The sequence below is a fragment of the Pleurodeles waltl genome, chromosome 9 (assembly GCF_031143425.1).
Source record: "Pleurodeles waltl isolate 20211129_DDA chromosome 9, aPleWal1.hap1.20221129, whole genome shotgun sequence".
Lineage (NCBI taxonomy): Eukaryota > Metazoa > Chordata > Amphibia > Caudata > Salamandridae > Pleurodeles > Pleurodeles waltl.
The window spans coordinates 974,185,845-974,202,439 of NC_090448.1; the positions used below are offsets into that span (position 1 = coordinate 974,185,845).

General features: G+C 43.2%; 1 protein-coding gene across 2 annotated transcripts in view; it reads left to right on the top strand.

The window, feature by feature from the left end:
* NOXRED1 (NADP dependent oxidoreductase domain containing 1) overlaps positions 1 to 16,595 on the top strand; it is a 60,069-nt gene that overhangs the window by 17,792 nt on the left and 25,682 nt on the right. For both annotated transcript variants that reach the window (XM_069208410.1, XM_069208411.1), the window contains exons 3-4: positions 861 to 1,054; positions 6,950 to 7,130. In XM_069208410.1, coding sequence (XP_069064511.1) covers positions 861 to 1,054; positions 6,950 to 7,130 — 375 coding nt within the window. The remainder of the gene's footprint in view (positions 1 to 860; positions 1,055 to 6,949; positions 7,131 to 16,595) is intronic.

Sequence of the window (16,595 nt, forward strand, 5' to 3'; positions counted from 1 at the left end):
CAGCCCAGCAACACAGAGCCGAGCTAGAGAGAGCACAGTGCGCCTGTGTGTTTGGCCAGCCCGAGATGGCCTGCCAAATACACATGCGCCCAGAGGGGAGCACACAGTGCACTCCCCTCAGTGCTCGTCATCCCCAATACCTCGCCCCTTTAATAACGAAAGGATAATAACATTTAGTTTATTATCCTTTTGTTGTTAAAGGATTTGCAGCAGTTGCTGCTGGTGTGAGGAGTGGAGGGAGACGCTCTTCTGCCATAACAGAGGAGTCGCCACTGTTGCAAGGTCAAATTCCTGTTCTGAGCGTCTGACCTGATTGTTCTCCTGTCTGCAGTACCATACCTCTGAGACTCTGATAAGGTCTAACTAAAGGCTGCAAAGGAAACCTTTCAGTATGACAGGGAAGTAATTTGAAATGCGCTAATAGATGTGAAAGCCACACTGTACTCCAGCACCCTGGTACTGGTAATAAAGCCACTATAAAGAAGGTGATCTAGATCTTTTCTTTTAATTTGTTTAGTGCATTTTCAATGAAGTACAGTGATACCAAATCTTTACCTTTGCCTGGCGAGCCTCATATCCACAAACCACATTGTCAAGAGAAATAAAATATAGTAATGAATTAGCAGATGATTGTATTTGATTATTTTAATTATTTAATATAAACTTGCTTCGTTCATGTGCCTATTAGGTGGAGTGCACGCTTGACAGAATTCATAATATGTGACAGTGGCGAGTCTGGTTTCCTGGGCTGTTTCAAATTGAACGATGGCACTAAATCTCAAGCCCCTCACTGGAAGGGAGAGTGAGAGAGGTCTATGTATGAATTGTGGCCAACTTTAACCAGGTATGCTGTCTTTCAGAAAGGAAAAAGATAAGAAAAGCTGTCTCGAGAGCGGGATGTCCAGACTCCTCCTGGGCCATCACAGGGAATGGCTGAAGGTCGGGATTATCGGAGGAGGCCACACAGGAAGGCAGCTGGCACTGGCACTAAAAGAGCTGAGTGGCATCCCAGCAGAGGACATCCACATCTCCACCCGGAGGCCAGAGACCTTGAGTAAGAACACACAACTTCTCATTCCCTCACCTGTGATACCCATGTACAGGCTAGCGGGGGCGCCCCACCCCCAACCAGAGCATGTTATGTTCATTTTGAAAAGCCACATATCCATAATATAAAAGGCGGTTTAGAGACAGGCAACGAAAAATGAGATATAGCCTGAAATAGAAACTCTTGATAATACAAAGGACATATATGAGGAAGTCAAAGAGGAAATAAAGTATGTGTCGCTCCTGATGTTGCTTGAGTAAAGGGGTTGGCTCCAGAAGAATTGTTGGCAATACTGGAAGAGGCCTCTAGTTAAGAATTGTGGACCAACAACAATCTCAACAAGCATTTGCAATGCAATGGGTCTCGCGTATGCTGGAGTTAGAGCTATTCCCGTTTTAAACTCCTAACCGGACTTTTCTTGCCACATGAATTGAAAAATAAAACAGTTTCACATAAGCAAGCCACGGCCACCATGGAGCATGAAGGAGACACACAAAAGTAAATAGAAGTTTGCTCGCAGTGAAAAGTATGGGCAAAAGTGCAATTATCCATGTAACTGGCAAAAGTGCAATTAGCCATGTAACAGTGTTGATGTAATGCAAAGCGCTTTACTACTTCCCAGCGAAATCGCACTGCCTGCGACATAAAGAGAAAAAGTAGTCCAGAAACCATATGCAAAAAACATGGAGCCTCGTATGTTTTCAGTAGTTGGCCTAGGTGCTCGAGGAGGGCTAAACACCGGAAAAGGCATGACATGTGCATGTCTTCCACTAATTAAATGAAGCGAATTGTAAAAGGCAAGCCCATGAACCAACCAAACTCATGGGCTTGACATGGGCTTGGTTACAAGCCTGTAGATAGATAACGGGGCCTGAGTCAGACACAAGGGCTCATTGCACGTCTGTCTTTTGTCTTCAAGCGGTTTCTGCAAACCATTAAGTTATGTCTCACCTTAGGTTTTCTCTACGTAGGATCTGTCTCTTAGGACACAATCTAGCATTTTCAGGAAACTGGACCAAGTAAGTCCTCCAAAATTTGTGAAAAGGAAGGTCAACATGGCGAGCCCATCACCCTTCCTAGTATAAGTGATCTTTTGCGTAGATAACAAAGATGCAAAATGTTTGTATAAAAAATGCTTTGAATTCATTAATCTAACAAGGGGACAATTCCTTTCCACGAAAATTGGCAAGTGTACTCTTCATTATCATTAGTGGCTGCAAATTTAGTTTTCACTTTCTGCTTTACTTGTGTCCTGGGGCAGGAAGGGTCTCGCCACAGTGCTGCCATGAATGGTGTGAGCAATTAGCTCTAAAAATATGTATTCTGGACGTGAGTAGTATCAGCAGAAGAGCATCTTCAACATTAGCTATCTCCTCAGCACACTCAGAGGCTTGTTTTGAGCCCTCATTATTATGCACTATCCCTCATCTTCCTTCAGCTTTTTCACCAGTTCTGATTAATACTTATTCCCGCAGATTCCTCATTTTATGAATAGCCTCCAGGCTCCAGACTGGATCCTGAAACCTTTTTATCCAGCAGTATCTCTCCTGCACTGCCAGGTGGCGCCAACAAAGCCTCAGCGGTGTCTTCACCCACCCAGGATTTGATGACAGTTTAGTATTTAAGGTTCATGGACAGTGCATATCCGAGCTCAGTAACATTCTCACAATATTACTGAACATTAACAATGGAAAATATTGCAGACGTTATATTAGAGCCATTCAAAATCATCCTACAGAAACACGTTCACATTGTAAATTCATTAGTACACAGCCGTTTCATGTTACGCCAACAGGGAGCAGGGATCACATCACAGCTTGTAGGTCATAAATGGTGATGGCTGGTGGTATTTATGACAGGAGTTTTGGGCACACCATGGATTTCAGAGTATAAGTTGCTTGTGTGCCTCACTGCTTTCAGCAGTAGGTGTACTATTGTGTAATAGGACCCATGGAGAGCAGTAACAATTCTGGGCCTCCTGGAAAGACCGACACTTGATAACAAATATGTCTTCCATTCCTATACAGTTGCACTCCCTCCATTGAGTAGTGTCTTCACCTCTGGCTGCTCTCCTAAACCAAGGAATCCCTGCAATGCAGGTTGTGTAAATGTAGTGTCGGTTACACGTTACTCTCCATTAGTCTCCACTTCAGTAAAGCTAGCCAGATGAGGAAAGGTAGTTTAGAGTCCACTGAAGTAAAGGATTAAATGTATTCTCTAAAAAGACTTCACAGACAAATTCCAGACACTTTTAAATCTGATCCAAGCTCTTTTGAGAACCAGAGGATGTAATACTACAGTTACAGCACTATGTAATATCACTCCATAGATGGGAGTTGTAAACCACCAGAATAGTTGTGTTTCAGGGTTTATAGCTTGACCCTACTCTGCATGTCACCACAGACAATTCAAGTCAGGATGCTATATTCCGATCTTTAAATACACTACTGGGTACAGGCATGGGCATCCTTGGAGCAGCACCAGTGTCTTTGCCAACAAAGACTGTCCCTTCAGTGACAACAGTAAAGGTATATAAACGCCTGCTTATTTTCTCAGATTATCAGTCACCCTGTGTAGATTCATTGTATAGCTCTGTATTCCAGAGATTGGGAGTTGTGAAATTAGCATTTGCATAACTCTGCATTTCACAGATTATAAATTGTGGAAAGTAGTAAAATAGTCCTTTTTCACAGCATATGTGCAGGATTAGGAGTCCCAGTCTTTGCCTATTGGGAACGAAATCCATTTATGTCAGAATAGTTTAAGTTCAGAGAATAAATTGAATAATTCTCAGTATTTTATCCACCAAATGTAGGACCCTATAGCATATTGCCGGCTCAAAGGCATTGGATATGTTCCCTTTTAGTTCTCAGCAAGCCCATGCCATATAGGGGACTGTTCTGCATGTATGCAGGCGGTCCACTGCAGCAATGAAGAGCATCAGGAATAGGGCGTACCACCGATTCATGCCTCCTTCAATTCCCAGATGTCAGAGATCCCCATGGTAGTCCTGACATGAGCTACAGTTTTGTATATGGAAGTGTGATACTCACAAAAAATGTGGGACCACAGTTTATGCGGTGAACTGTTTCATGACAAGTGCAGTTCTTCTATGAGACATACAACTACGCTTATTAGCATGAACTGGATTAACAGTCACCTGCTAGAATTGGGGACGCCTATGACTGATATCCTTTTTTTTTTGACCAGCCTGTATTACCCTCTCAGAGAATATCATCAGTGGGGTCTTGAGGAGTCAGGCTCAGGAGAGCTTGCCAGGATCATCTTTGTTAACTCTCTGTTCCCACTCCCAATGACCTTTGAGTGCCCCTCTTGTGCTCCAACACTGTGCAGCGACAATCGCAAGTAGCAGGATTCAGACCTGTACTGCACCAGGAGTTATGGGGAGTAGAACCAAGTGCCGATTTCACCCCTCATGTCTGGAGGCATCTCCTGCTGTCATAAGAGGAGTCTCTTCAGAGGCACCTTGCAACCCTATGGTACAATGTATTGGATAACTAAACCAGATTCAAATAGGATATATTTAGGATCATTAAAATACTCATGGGAGCTGATCCCCCATGTGAAGGCCCTATATAGCGTTCCGCCATGCTCCCTGGCTTCTTGAAATCCATGACTCTACCTCGGTGTCACTGACCTCTTTCCAGTTTTCTTTCAGCCATTTCTTTAGATCTCTCATTATCAAGCTCACTTCACTTTTGCGCTTCTTTCCCTTCATCCCCCTAACACCCTTCACTGTTGCTGTTCTATCAGTTCTTCCTCTGTTTCACTCTATCTCACAAAATAAATTACATTATAATATTGCAGTGAATGCCACAAATATAACCCAAAACCTGCAGCCTTTCCAAAAATAGTTTATCTATGTTAAGCAATTATTTTTATACCAAAAGTTTCTCTTTCATAAGTCTAGATAATAAAATCATAACCATTAGCCTACACTTTTCTGTCACACTAACCTCACTCTATGGAACTTTCGGGTGTGTGGTTGCAGGGATACATTTTACTTTTTTTCCTGAGTTTTCATTTTGTTAGCTTTTAAAATAGCCCCCCTTAGAGCATTATGGCTTTTTAATTTCCTGGGATCTATTAACAAACTGCATGTTGTAGTACATCCTACTACAATATGCTATTCACAAACCTACTTGTGGGGGGGGGTCTCTGCCTCTCCTGTCTTATAGGTGTAGAGATGTCCGTCCCAAAGGGGAGCTCTCCACACATGGAGTTATACGTTTTAGTAGTAACTGTGGAAGGGACAGGCGGAAGTGGGGAATGTTAACAATCAAATGAGAGGGATTCTGGGAGGAGTGAGGCGGGGTCATATGAGGGCTATGGAAAGGCTTAGGGGGGGGCATGCACCAGCCCACAAAAGAGTAAGCTCCTTCCTATTTTCAAACTGCACTTCTGAAGTTACTATAGCCAAATAGGATCCGAAACAATTGTAATTGTATTCCTTCTGTGAGCTGGAGTAAGTACAGCACCATCAGTAGCCATTCACAGGCAATGGAACACCCTCCAACAAACAAAATGGAGGTAACTACTTAACCTAGAACCTTAAAGGAAATAATGTTCAAATAAATGAACTATTTAAAAAATATATATATAACTTTATTTTATTTTGAAAACAAACAAAAAAAATAGTTAATAAATATTTTATTTTAAAATGTAATTAACTTTTTCGGTTTAAAAATGTGCAACTTTATTTATTTTCATTAAATTTGTACATAAGTACATAGTAATTGTCAATATGCAATACATATATATTAAGTATATTAAGAAAATCATTAAAATGATTTTAGTTTAATATACTCTAATTTTATATTCTCTATTTCTCTATTTAATATATATGTGTCTATGTATGTGTATGTGTATATATATATATATATACACACACACATATATATTTTAAAAGATGAGTGGTCACAAGTAAACATTAATTAATTTTCTTATACTTTACTAAAAGGAGATCTCCACCCCGTTTGCAGAGATCTCCAGTAAGTCTTTGGAACGTTAAAGACGGTTGTAAAGGCACTAATAGTGGCTTTACAGTCATATTTGATGGCTTTACTCTCTCTACTCTTCATTTCAGGGAAGGAGGCATGTAAATTGACACTTTTGAGCAACATTACGATTAGAAATGATGAATAGCCAAAAGTAGTAAAGTTACTCCAAAGTGTAAGAGTAAACGTACACGTGTGGATTTACTCACAGGTAAGTTTACCTTTGTGAATAGGCCCCGCTGTGTTCAATTGCACTGCAGAAGATTCTCCATCCATGAAATCTGATAAGACATTGTTCATTTTCTTGTTTTAATTAGAAGGCAATCTGAATCGCAATTCTGAGTAAGCAGTCTTAATTTCCCGTTTTATGTAGCTGCTTGTTTAATGGTTGACAAATGTTCACCTTGAAAACATCCTATTTGTACTGCTGCTAAAATATTAAGCAAGCTATGACATAGCCAAACAAACAGAGAGCACATGCAGCGCAAACTCCCCTCACATATTTCATATGCTTGTTTGCCATTGTGGAGATGATGAGATGTGTTGGTTTGGTGTTGTGTGTGATAATTTTGCAGCATTAGGATGTAAACAGACATGACATAATGGTTGGCTATCTGAACACACACACACCCACACACACACGGAAGGGGCAATGGAATCGAGATTCCATCAGATTGATATAATTCTGAGGTTGTGCAGCCTTTTTGTTCTATATGACAGCCACGACTAAAAATTGCACTGCACTTATGACATTGTTTTGATGAGCGCCTTTCAAAATCACGTTTAAGCACTGTTTGTGTCTGCTCTTTTTTTCACTGTAGTCTCTGTGTACTCCTTCATTTCTGGCATTCTCAATACTACCATCCTGCCTTCTCTCCCACAGAGGATCTTCAAGAATTAGGGATGGATTGTTTCTACAACAATGGGCGTGTAGCTGCCTGGGCGGACGTGCTTTTCCTCTGCTGCCTGCCATCCCATTTGCCCAGCATCTGCTCGGAAATATGCACAAACCTTCCGGAATACTGCATAGTCTACAGCCTGGTCTCAGCTGTACCCATCCCCAGGTAACAGCCTTTCTCCAGCTTCAGGCCTACCTGTCTCTTCCTCTTTAATTAGAACATTAAATAGAGCTAGCCAACCCGCCAGAATTAAAGGACCCAGTAAAAATATTCATTAAAAATGTCAAATACAGCGATTCATCTGGGCTCGTCTGATAAAGCTTTACAATTTAAATCAGCCACTAGTCTGCTTTTTGGTGCATCAACAGCTATAGGATTAGGTTTAAATCTGTTTATTGAATTTTTAGCTTGTGTTCATACCAGCACAATGCTCCAAATCTTGGGAAACAAACAAGTGAGACCCATCCCTCCCATTCTCACTCCTTCCTGCCTTGACTTATGCCCCCAACCTCCACACTGTCTCCACCTAGTACCACCCATCGTTCCCTCCAACTGAGATCTAACACACCTTGATTTGATGTTACTGCACCCTGAACAGCACAGGTGCTCTACTTTTCATACAAAGCAGTAATGGCCACACTTTACTCCTGTTCTTCACTTCGTAAAATGGTAAAGTTTGCTTTTTTCTTGCTGGATAATTCTTGGAACCCTGAAGTAGAGCAGGCTAGTAAGTTGCCAGAATTCCTTGGGCTGAAAGACTAGCACCTGACCCCGTCTGTTGTGAAGTCTCGACCTTTAATTGTCAGTAGGCAAAGTCAAGTTTCCCATAGCTAAACGATTCCAGAGTCGAAGGAGCTATTCATTTGTGGGTGGTATCAACTCTTTTTCCCAGGGAGAGGCTATTGTCTGTTAGGTCCCAGGAGCAATCTGTCTGGCTGTTCTAGAGAGCTGCAGAAAGTAAGTGCAAGGGAACTGGGCTTCTTCCAGGATCACTTACGGGAATGTTCAATAGAGCATCAGCATACCTCTTGTTGACCATTGAAAGTATATTTTACCGGGACTTATGCAATTTAGTGGCTCCAAAGACAATATGCTGGACCATCACAAAGGAGTAGCAGATGAGGCTATTTGGTCCAGGCACTGATCTTTTCAGGGTCCTGTGGTGCCCATGCTAAGTGTATTTTTATATCACAAAAAGGAGGCTCAGACTTCCTTTGTTGTATATTCACAGTAAAGAAGGTAACCTTGGCCATCATTAGGTGTCACCATATGACCAGAAAGGGCCCCTCATCAAAGTTGTTACCTGAGCACCACAAAAGGTTCTGACCAGTCTGACAGTATGTACCAATGCGCCCTTTCCCTCACAGTCCTGCAGCTGTGGTCCTAGTTCGCTCAGTCCCATTTGTGGAATGTTTCTGAGATATATAGCAGCACTCTGATAACAGATGTAGTACACCACTTTCCCTGATGCACTTATGGCCGTCCCACAGGCCCATATAAGGATGTATTTCCATTCTTTGTTGCTGAGATCCGCTACTAAGCTCTTACTCCGAAATTGTTTCACTAGCTCTACTACAACCCCATTTATCTGCAGTGGCAAAATATTGTATTGCATTGCATTGTATTGTAATAGTATTTATATAGCACTTACTACCCCTGACGAGGCGTTGAAGCGCTTTTCGTCGAGTAGCATGCTACTCCAGAACACAAAAGCAATTAGTGGTGGATTAGTATAGGGAAATATGAGTACAGTAGTAGTATTATTGTGAGTTAATTTGAGCAGAGGATATGTGAGTTTGTTTGTTGGATTAACTAGAGTAATGGAGGAATAGAGGAGAGGAGAATCCAGAAGTGTTAATTGGGAGTTTATAGTAATAGGATGAGGCTTGGGATGAGTAAAGGAGAGATGGAGGAGGGAAGAGTCTGTGGAAAGGGTTAGGGAGATCATAATAGCAGGAGGGGTTTTGGATGAGTCAAAGGTGAGATAATTGAGGTAGAATTTTAGGGTTGTTTGGGAGACAGTGGTAGTAAACAGAGGTTTGTGGTGAGCTAGATGTGGTAGAGGAGGGAAGAGCTTAGGCAGGGTTATTTTAGAGATGAAAGTAGTAGAATGGGTTTGGGGGGAGTCAGAGTGGGGATAGAGGATAGATTGATAAAGACACACGGGGATGGGGAGGCCGAGTAAAGTAAATGTATTTATTATTTTATTTATATATATATATGTGTATATATATGTATGTATAATTTCCTAATTAATATTTCTTATTTGATTTATTTATTACTAATATATATAATGTTTTAACTTTAATTTAATTATTTATAATTTGAATTTTATTTATAGATTTTATTTTATTTATTTTCATTTAATTTTTCTCTAGTACAGTAGGACTTGAGTTATAAATAGATATGTACTTTACATAGTAAGGGAATATGTGCAAGGAATATAGAGATTAGACATTAGGCACTTGTTATTAACAGTACCATAAATAAATAAATTCATCAATGCTCTATTTGCCTCTTTCATGATGGTTAGATTGGATACTCAATACCAAACTTGGCAGTAATGGAACTGTTCTCTTTCTGCTATGTGGGGGTAGTTTTTCAATGTGCATAGGACTTAATAGAGCTGTTTTTATACATTTGGGCAATTTCTGTTACCCTTTCTCGTTCCCTTGTGGGTGAAAGCTTGGGTTAAGTTGGGAGTGAATCCTTTTGGTTAAATGGAGACAGAAGGGCCATCAGGCCACCTTCAAGGCTGACTTTGTCCCCTATCGCCAAAGTTGTTCTAGTGTTGGTTGAGTTGAAAAGTTCAAAATATCCTTCTCTGCTTTAAGTTTGTAACTCACAGCCCTTAAGGAGCCCTAATGAGTTTGTGAAGGGGCATCCGCTTAGTCAACCTGTAAGTAACTGCTATGTTGACATTAAAGTTAGAAATAGTGTGATCTTCATACGCAGCATGGTACTCTTCAGCTTGCCAGATGCAGCAAATCATGTGCTGCCAGATAAAGAATAAGTTGAGTCTGTTAATGTGTAGCTCAGTTACATATTAAGAGATTGAATACCAGTATCCCACATACTGAAAATGTCATCAATGTAGCTAAGCCATAACACCACATTTTGACTCTCTTACTTTAATTATTACGTGCTTTCCCAAAATTACAAGAAGTAGTTAAAATACATGGAGCACAGCATCATACACCTGTGCTGTGGTTTTTCATTTAATCATGACAGTCAAAGATTTATGGGGTAATTTATGTTTGGAAGAGCAAGAACATTGTTGTAGATCAGCAGTGCTCCAGTCGTGCCAAACTCATGGTTCCCCAGCTTTCTATTTAGAGTTGGGGTCGGAACTAGGTTTACACCAGCGGCGACTCAGCTGGCCACCGATGTGAACCTCTGACCTGGCAGCCCATCCACTACTTTGCCAATAGGTCACAGAGACAGCTGCCCCACCCTATTTGAAGTGCAGAAACTGTTACTCATTTTCCCATGTCCAGGACCACCAAGCATTGGAAAACACACACTAGCTCTCATTCACAGAGAGAAAACTGTCTGCTTGTTGGGCCATTCAGATTTTTTTTTTGAAAAGCATTTCAAGTTTAGGAATTGGTTTTCAAAAAACAAAATGTTTTGCCGACCAGGCTCATCAAACCGGGTGTCTGCTGTGTAAAGGATTAGTGCCTTCAATGCAGCAGCTCCATTAAAGGCATAGAACTCCTCCCTCGCCTAGCAGGGATCTCTAAATATGGCCAGTGTTCTACCAAAGTGAATGGAGGCCACAATCTCTGCAGATGTGACGAGTCAGCAAGCCACCAACTAGTCTGTAACTGAACCCCAAAGCATTATTTTTCATGGTGATTGGAACCATCTGCAGAAGATCTGAGTATTCAGTTGAAATGAGTTGGATATCTCAACCAGAAAGAGTTTGAGTGCTCACTTCACTGTCATATATAAGCCTTAAAAGGTGTAGAGGGTTTAAACATCCCAATGTTACAATGATGATGATGATATTGTGTTGATCATCTTCAGAATATCATTGGCATCGTGACCAATTGAGTTTAATGGTTGAACATGAGGGAGGAGAAGTTGATGTACAAAAATAGAAAGAATAAGACAATATGGAGTCTGTGCTGATAAGGCTGGAGGAGCCAATCAAAACATGGCTTGGATTTATGATGCCTCTTATGGGAAGGATTTTTCTATCCAGTATGGGAAGAATTAGTCTCTCCAGTATGGAGATGACACCATGGGTTCTGTTTGTACTGCAGAATATGTCCATTGTCTGTTCTAGCCAATGTTTTAAGAGGCTGTATTTGTTGTCTCATATCCTTCTGTGGGGTTAAAGGCACATCACCAATGTCACTTAAATTGCTAAGCCATCAGAAAGGGATTATAGTCCCACATTTACATAAGCGCTTTGTCACAGCACAGACTTGCTGTGTGATGCCCTAGCTTGCACAATAGGAACGAGATCTGTTTATGAGACTTATCAAAAGGTTTATAGCCCCAATACAATTTCACACTTTACAGCTTCTATCTAAAGAAAAAGTAGGGTGAATGCCTGCACATAACTCCAGTGCGTGCTGTATGCCATGCAGCTACAAGAACATCAGGTCCGAAGTGTATATCCACAGTTATGTGACACATTTTGATGTATGCAAACAAACCTTGTTGTAGTGCAGAATCCAGGAAAAGAGAATTTCCTCTTACACTGGGGCTCAAAATACAAGGATGGTAGGCTGATGGGATTCATCGACTTCAGTGCACTTTGGGGTGAATATTATCAATTTCCTAGTGTATACTTAATTGGCAGCTAACGTTAGTAAGGCTTGGCCAGACTTCCCAAAGAAACTAAACCGTGTACGCTCAAACAAATCATTCTGTTACAGGGAAATGGGGGAGGCTGATCACAAATTTGTACAGAGCCTGTATACCATGAGAATTTGTGAGGAGAAATGGGAATCAGACTTGAAGATTACAGTTGAGACTAAGGACTGTTAAAGATTTTATAGGTTCTGCCGGTCAGTAACAGATAACACCAGGATTTCACTGATGCATTATAAATGCGTATGATGCGTATACCTTACCTCATAAATTATGTATAAGTTTGATCCACAGAACATCGACAAATGCCTGAAATGTTCAAATGAATTGGACTTTTACATACATCTCTGGTGGACTTGTGTAGAGATACTGAAGTTACGTTTTGGAGAGGAAATTAATGGTAAATTAAGAGCTGACCACTGGCCAGCTGGGATATATATAGTGACACCCCTTGCATGACTGTTGGGTGATATTCCTCTCAGAAAGAAAGGTAAGCTAGAAAATATGTTGCTGTCAGAACCCCTTTAAGAGGGTCACAGGGCACACAAGAGTTACTGGGCCCAATCATGGGTGTTGAGGCCTTTTACTCCTGTTGTCCCAGGTACCGACCTACTATGAATCCTGAGCGGGGGGCATGGCCAAGATGGTGGCCACATCGGCTGCAGCTTAGCGAGTTCTGTACTTATCCTGCATAAAATCCTAGAATAATCCTCCCCATCCAGCAAGATTGCCGACTAGAGAACGCTCAGGCACTGGCAATGTTTAGAGGATGATGCCTGCCTTAAAATTCTGAGGAAATTATATCACCAACGTGTCCCCGAGGCAGTAGGAAACTACCAGCGAGGTTGGTGCAGCCTTATAGTGCAGGTGCAGCTTTATACTGGCGCTGGGCCCTACAGACCCTGACATTGGTGAACCCCATGGCGGCTGGTGCAACTGACCCCCATCACTACCCCCTCGAGGAGACACGCAAAGACTCCGACATCCAGCCCCACCCCCCTGTTTGGCCCTGAGAGAGGTACTGCCATACCGCAACTCACTGGCCCGTTCAACCACCTCTTGACTGCAAGTCTGGACATGGGAGAATTGTGCAGTTGGAGCAGCCGGGGCCTGCCGGGAATCCTTCCAGAGATAACAGACCTCATCTGTGGTTCAAGCGATATGGGGACAGCCCCATTGTGTGTGTGAGGAGAGGGAATACAGTACTTTCACTGACACCCTGGTAACGTCCTGGGCGGAACCTGTCACTTCTTGGTTGTGGAACTCTCACCCTTTTCAGGCAGAAGCCCTGAAGGAACCTGAAAGGGCTCACTGTGCTGTCTACATACCCCTAGCCTGCCTGCCAACTACCACTGACTCACCCTTCACCCCTTTGGGATCACGCTTACTTATTGGCACCAGAGGGACTGCTTCGATCCCTCGGGCCCTATTGCACGAGCATGTGACCTAGCAGTCACCTACAAGTCCTCAAACATAGAGTGTACTCCCGCCCCACACTCCCTGGTCACGGCACAGACCCCCAGAAATGGAGCACACCCCAGCAAACACTCCATGACAGTGATGAGTGGGGCACTAATGTAAGCCGCAAGCCAGACCCTGAGGTTGACGGAGGGTCTCCCTCGCCAGCATATTAACCCCACAGCCTCAGCACTTGAGTCACACTTTGCTGGACTAAGTCTGTGATATGAACTTGCTACCCTGGATTTCCCTGATGAGATCCTGCAGATAAATGTTGCGACAGAGGCCAGGCCCTCCACCTAGTGAACCACACCATTGACCCAGACTGCTGCGTTGACCTGCAGGGCGCTCCCCTCCTGCTCCGTTGCGGGAAACACGACAAGCCTTCTTTGATATTCTGGCCTATGATATCTCCCCCTTGAGGTGATTGATCCTACGCACCTCACTCTAGGACTGCCTGTACCACACTGTAACTAATTGTGCAGCAATTCAGACGGGCAGTCATCAATAACTTGCCAACCCAGGTTCCCATGCTCAAGCCCCCTCTTCTTGCGATGCAGGGGAATACTGCAGACCACTTGGGAGATCCACACCAGAGATCTTGTATTCTAACCCAGGAATGCCAGAAGCCAACTGCTCGCTTTGAGGACCTGAGCCCACCACACACATGGGGAAACCAAAGACTAAGGCTGTTGGCACCCAACCAAGCACCGGAGAGCTCACACAGCTCCCAGCTGTGGAGTCCAAGGAGACGGACGCGGCGTTGGGATCAATCCCCCTTGACGAAATGCTCATTGCCATAGCTGACAGTAAGGATACCATCTGGCAAGATATTAGCATAGTGTCAGTAGGCATGGGGCTCCTGCAATCCGAGCACCACAAGTTGGCTGACCGTATCAAAGAAGTGGTGACCCCTATAGGAGAACTGCAACCTGACATGAGATGTTCAGTAGCCACCTGGCAGATCTGACTGACAGGTTGCGCATCCTGGAACACCAAGCTGAGGATGCAGAAGGGAATAATCGCTGCAACAATATCCGGGTGGTTGGTCTCCCCAAGGGTGTAAAAGGGATCAATATTGTGACTTACCTTAAATGATGGCTCCAGTTGGAGGTTGCCCTGAACCACCCCACTTCCTTTTTTGCCGAAAAACAAGCTCACAGAGTGCCAGCTCATCTGTCCTCGCCTGGTTGTCCACCTTATCCTGTGGTGCCTAGGTTACTACATTTTAAAGACAAATACATTATAATACAAAAGGCGCGAACAGAGGGACCTGTTCACAGTGGCCAATAGTAAAGTATCTGTGTTCCCTGACTTTACGGCTGCTGTACAAATTAAGCAGGCCTCTTTCCTGGAGGGAAAAAAAGGCTCTCAGAGTGGAAGGCCTACAGTAGTCCTTGACCTTTCCTTCCAAACTCAGGATTGTGCTAGACGTAACCATACACTTTTGTGATGACCTGGTCAAAGCCTGGGAGTGGCTGAGGACCTATAAAGCTGGGACCTCTTTGCCGAAGTCCAGACTCAACTCTGATGCTCCCAGACGTAAACCCCAAAAGCGCTCACAGAGGGCCCAGAGAAGCCAATTGTGGAAGAAACCTTCCCCCTCACAGACTGAACAGAAATGGACTGCTACAATTCAGGCAGTGGCAGAGCTTGCAACGCTGCGAAGATCTGTCTCGGACACTGGCACATAGATGGACCAGAGATTGGTGGTTTTGGAGTCTGGGACTTCTGTGGTGGATGGTGCTGCCTTACCTGTAGTGATTTACCCTTTTCACAGCTGAGCAACTGTCTACATGGACAGATGCGGATTGAAAACAGTTGGCGACTGCTTTCAATTGGGGATACTACTCCCGATGGAGGAGCTGGTGAACCAATATGAGTTACTACCAGGACAACTCCTCACCTATGAGGTGCTGACACAGACCTTTGGGGGCGTGTGCTACAGCGGATAAGACATACCAGTAACACATAAGGTACTACGAATGCTGGTATCTGTGGGCCTTGTACAACACTTGGTGAAATGGCTTTAAAGGCCACTGACCACCATGGTTCCGAAGCCTCTGTCGACCCCTAGGCATAGGTGGGGAGAGATATTGGGCCAAGACCTTACTGATGCGCAGTGTAATTAAGTTCTTGCACACCCTAAGAAGGTCTCCAGAAATATGAGATTGAAATGTACTCAGTTTAATTGTATTGATATGATCTAGCTGACGCCCCATAGACTACAGGTCATTTATGGAGGCGATCCACACAGCTGCCCCAGGTGTACTCTTTTAGATTCAGACTTTTGTCATATGACCTGGAGTTGCCCCTGGTTGCAGCTGTTTAGTGGGGCAGTGATTAGTGCCCTGAATGCCACCCTGAACAGAGTACTTGCTTGTATGATGGATGTTTGCCTGTTGGGGCTGCTTCCTAGATCCCTAAAACATAAGGTTGGTTCTCGATTCTTGGATCTGGATCTAGTATTAGCCAGGAGACGAGTTGCAATGATTTGGAAATCAACACTGGGGCCGGTAGTTGGCACTTGGATAAATGATGTCACCATGTGGGTTAGGACTGAGGAGAGGTCCCTGATACGTGAGGACGTTAGGGGGATATTGCAGTACCTATTGGCGATGTTGTATTTGGAAATACTAGAGACCTAGGAACACCCATAGGCGCAGAAGAAGAGTGCCCAGAGGGGATAGATGAGCTAGCTGGAGGTGACGGGGGAAACTCTTCTGGAGACTCGGAAGATGAAGAGAATGCCTCCCAGGGGTGACAACCCAATGTGCCCGTCTCAATTCTTCCTTCTTTACATGCCAGATGTGGCCTCCTCTCCCTTCCGTTTGGGATTCCTGTCGCCCGCTCTGACACCCAGGGGCCTCCAATAGAGAGTATTTCCTTTTTTTCTTTCTTGCGCAGAAATTTTCCCTCTCCCTATCTGTTCTATGGTTTTCCTTCTCCCGTTATCGTAGGATGCAACCCTCAAGCCAGTTTAGTTCTTTTATTTCTGATATTATTTTTACATATGGGGTTATTTATAATTCCCCTTTCCACTGATCCTGTGACCTACTTTCAACAATGATGATACTTAGCAAAACCAGACGTTTTTTAATTTTATTTCATGTTTGTACATATTCTGAATACCAGAACACAACCATAATGGGATAACAGGGGTGGAGAAATTAAAATATATCCTCCTTAACTGGTGTGTCTATTAGATCTTTTTGCAGGACTCCACCTGGGTCACATAGGGATATTGGATATGTGTGTATTTGTGCCCCATAATTGTAAACTTGATGACTCCTTTTATATAAAGCATGTTTTCTGCAATTACATTTTCTAACCTGAAATGTCAATACA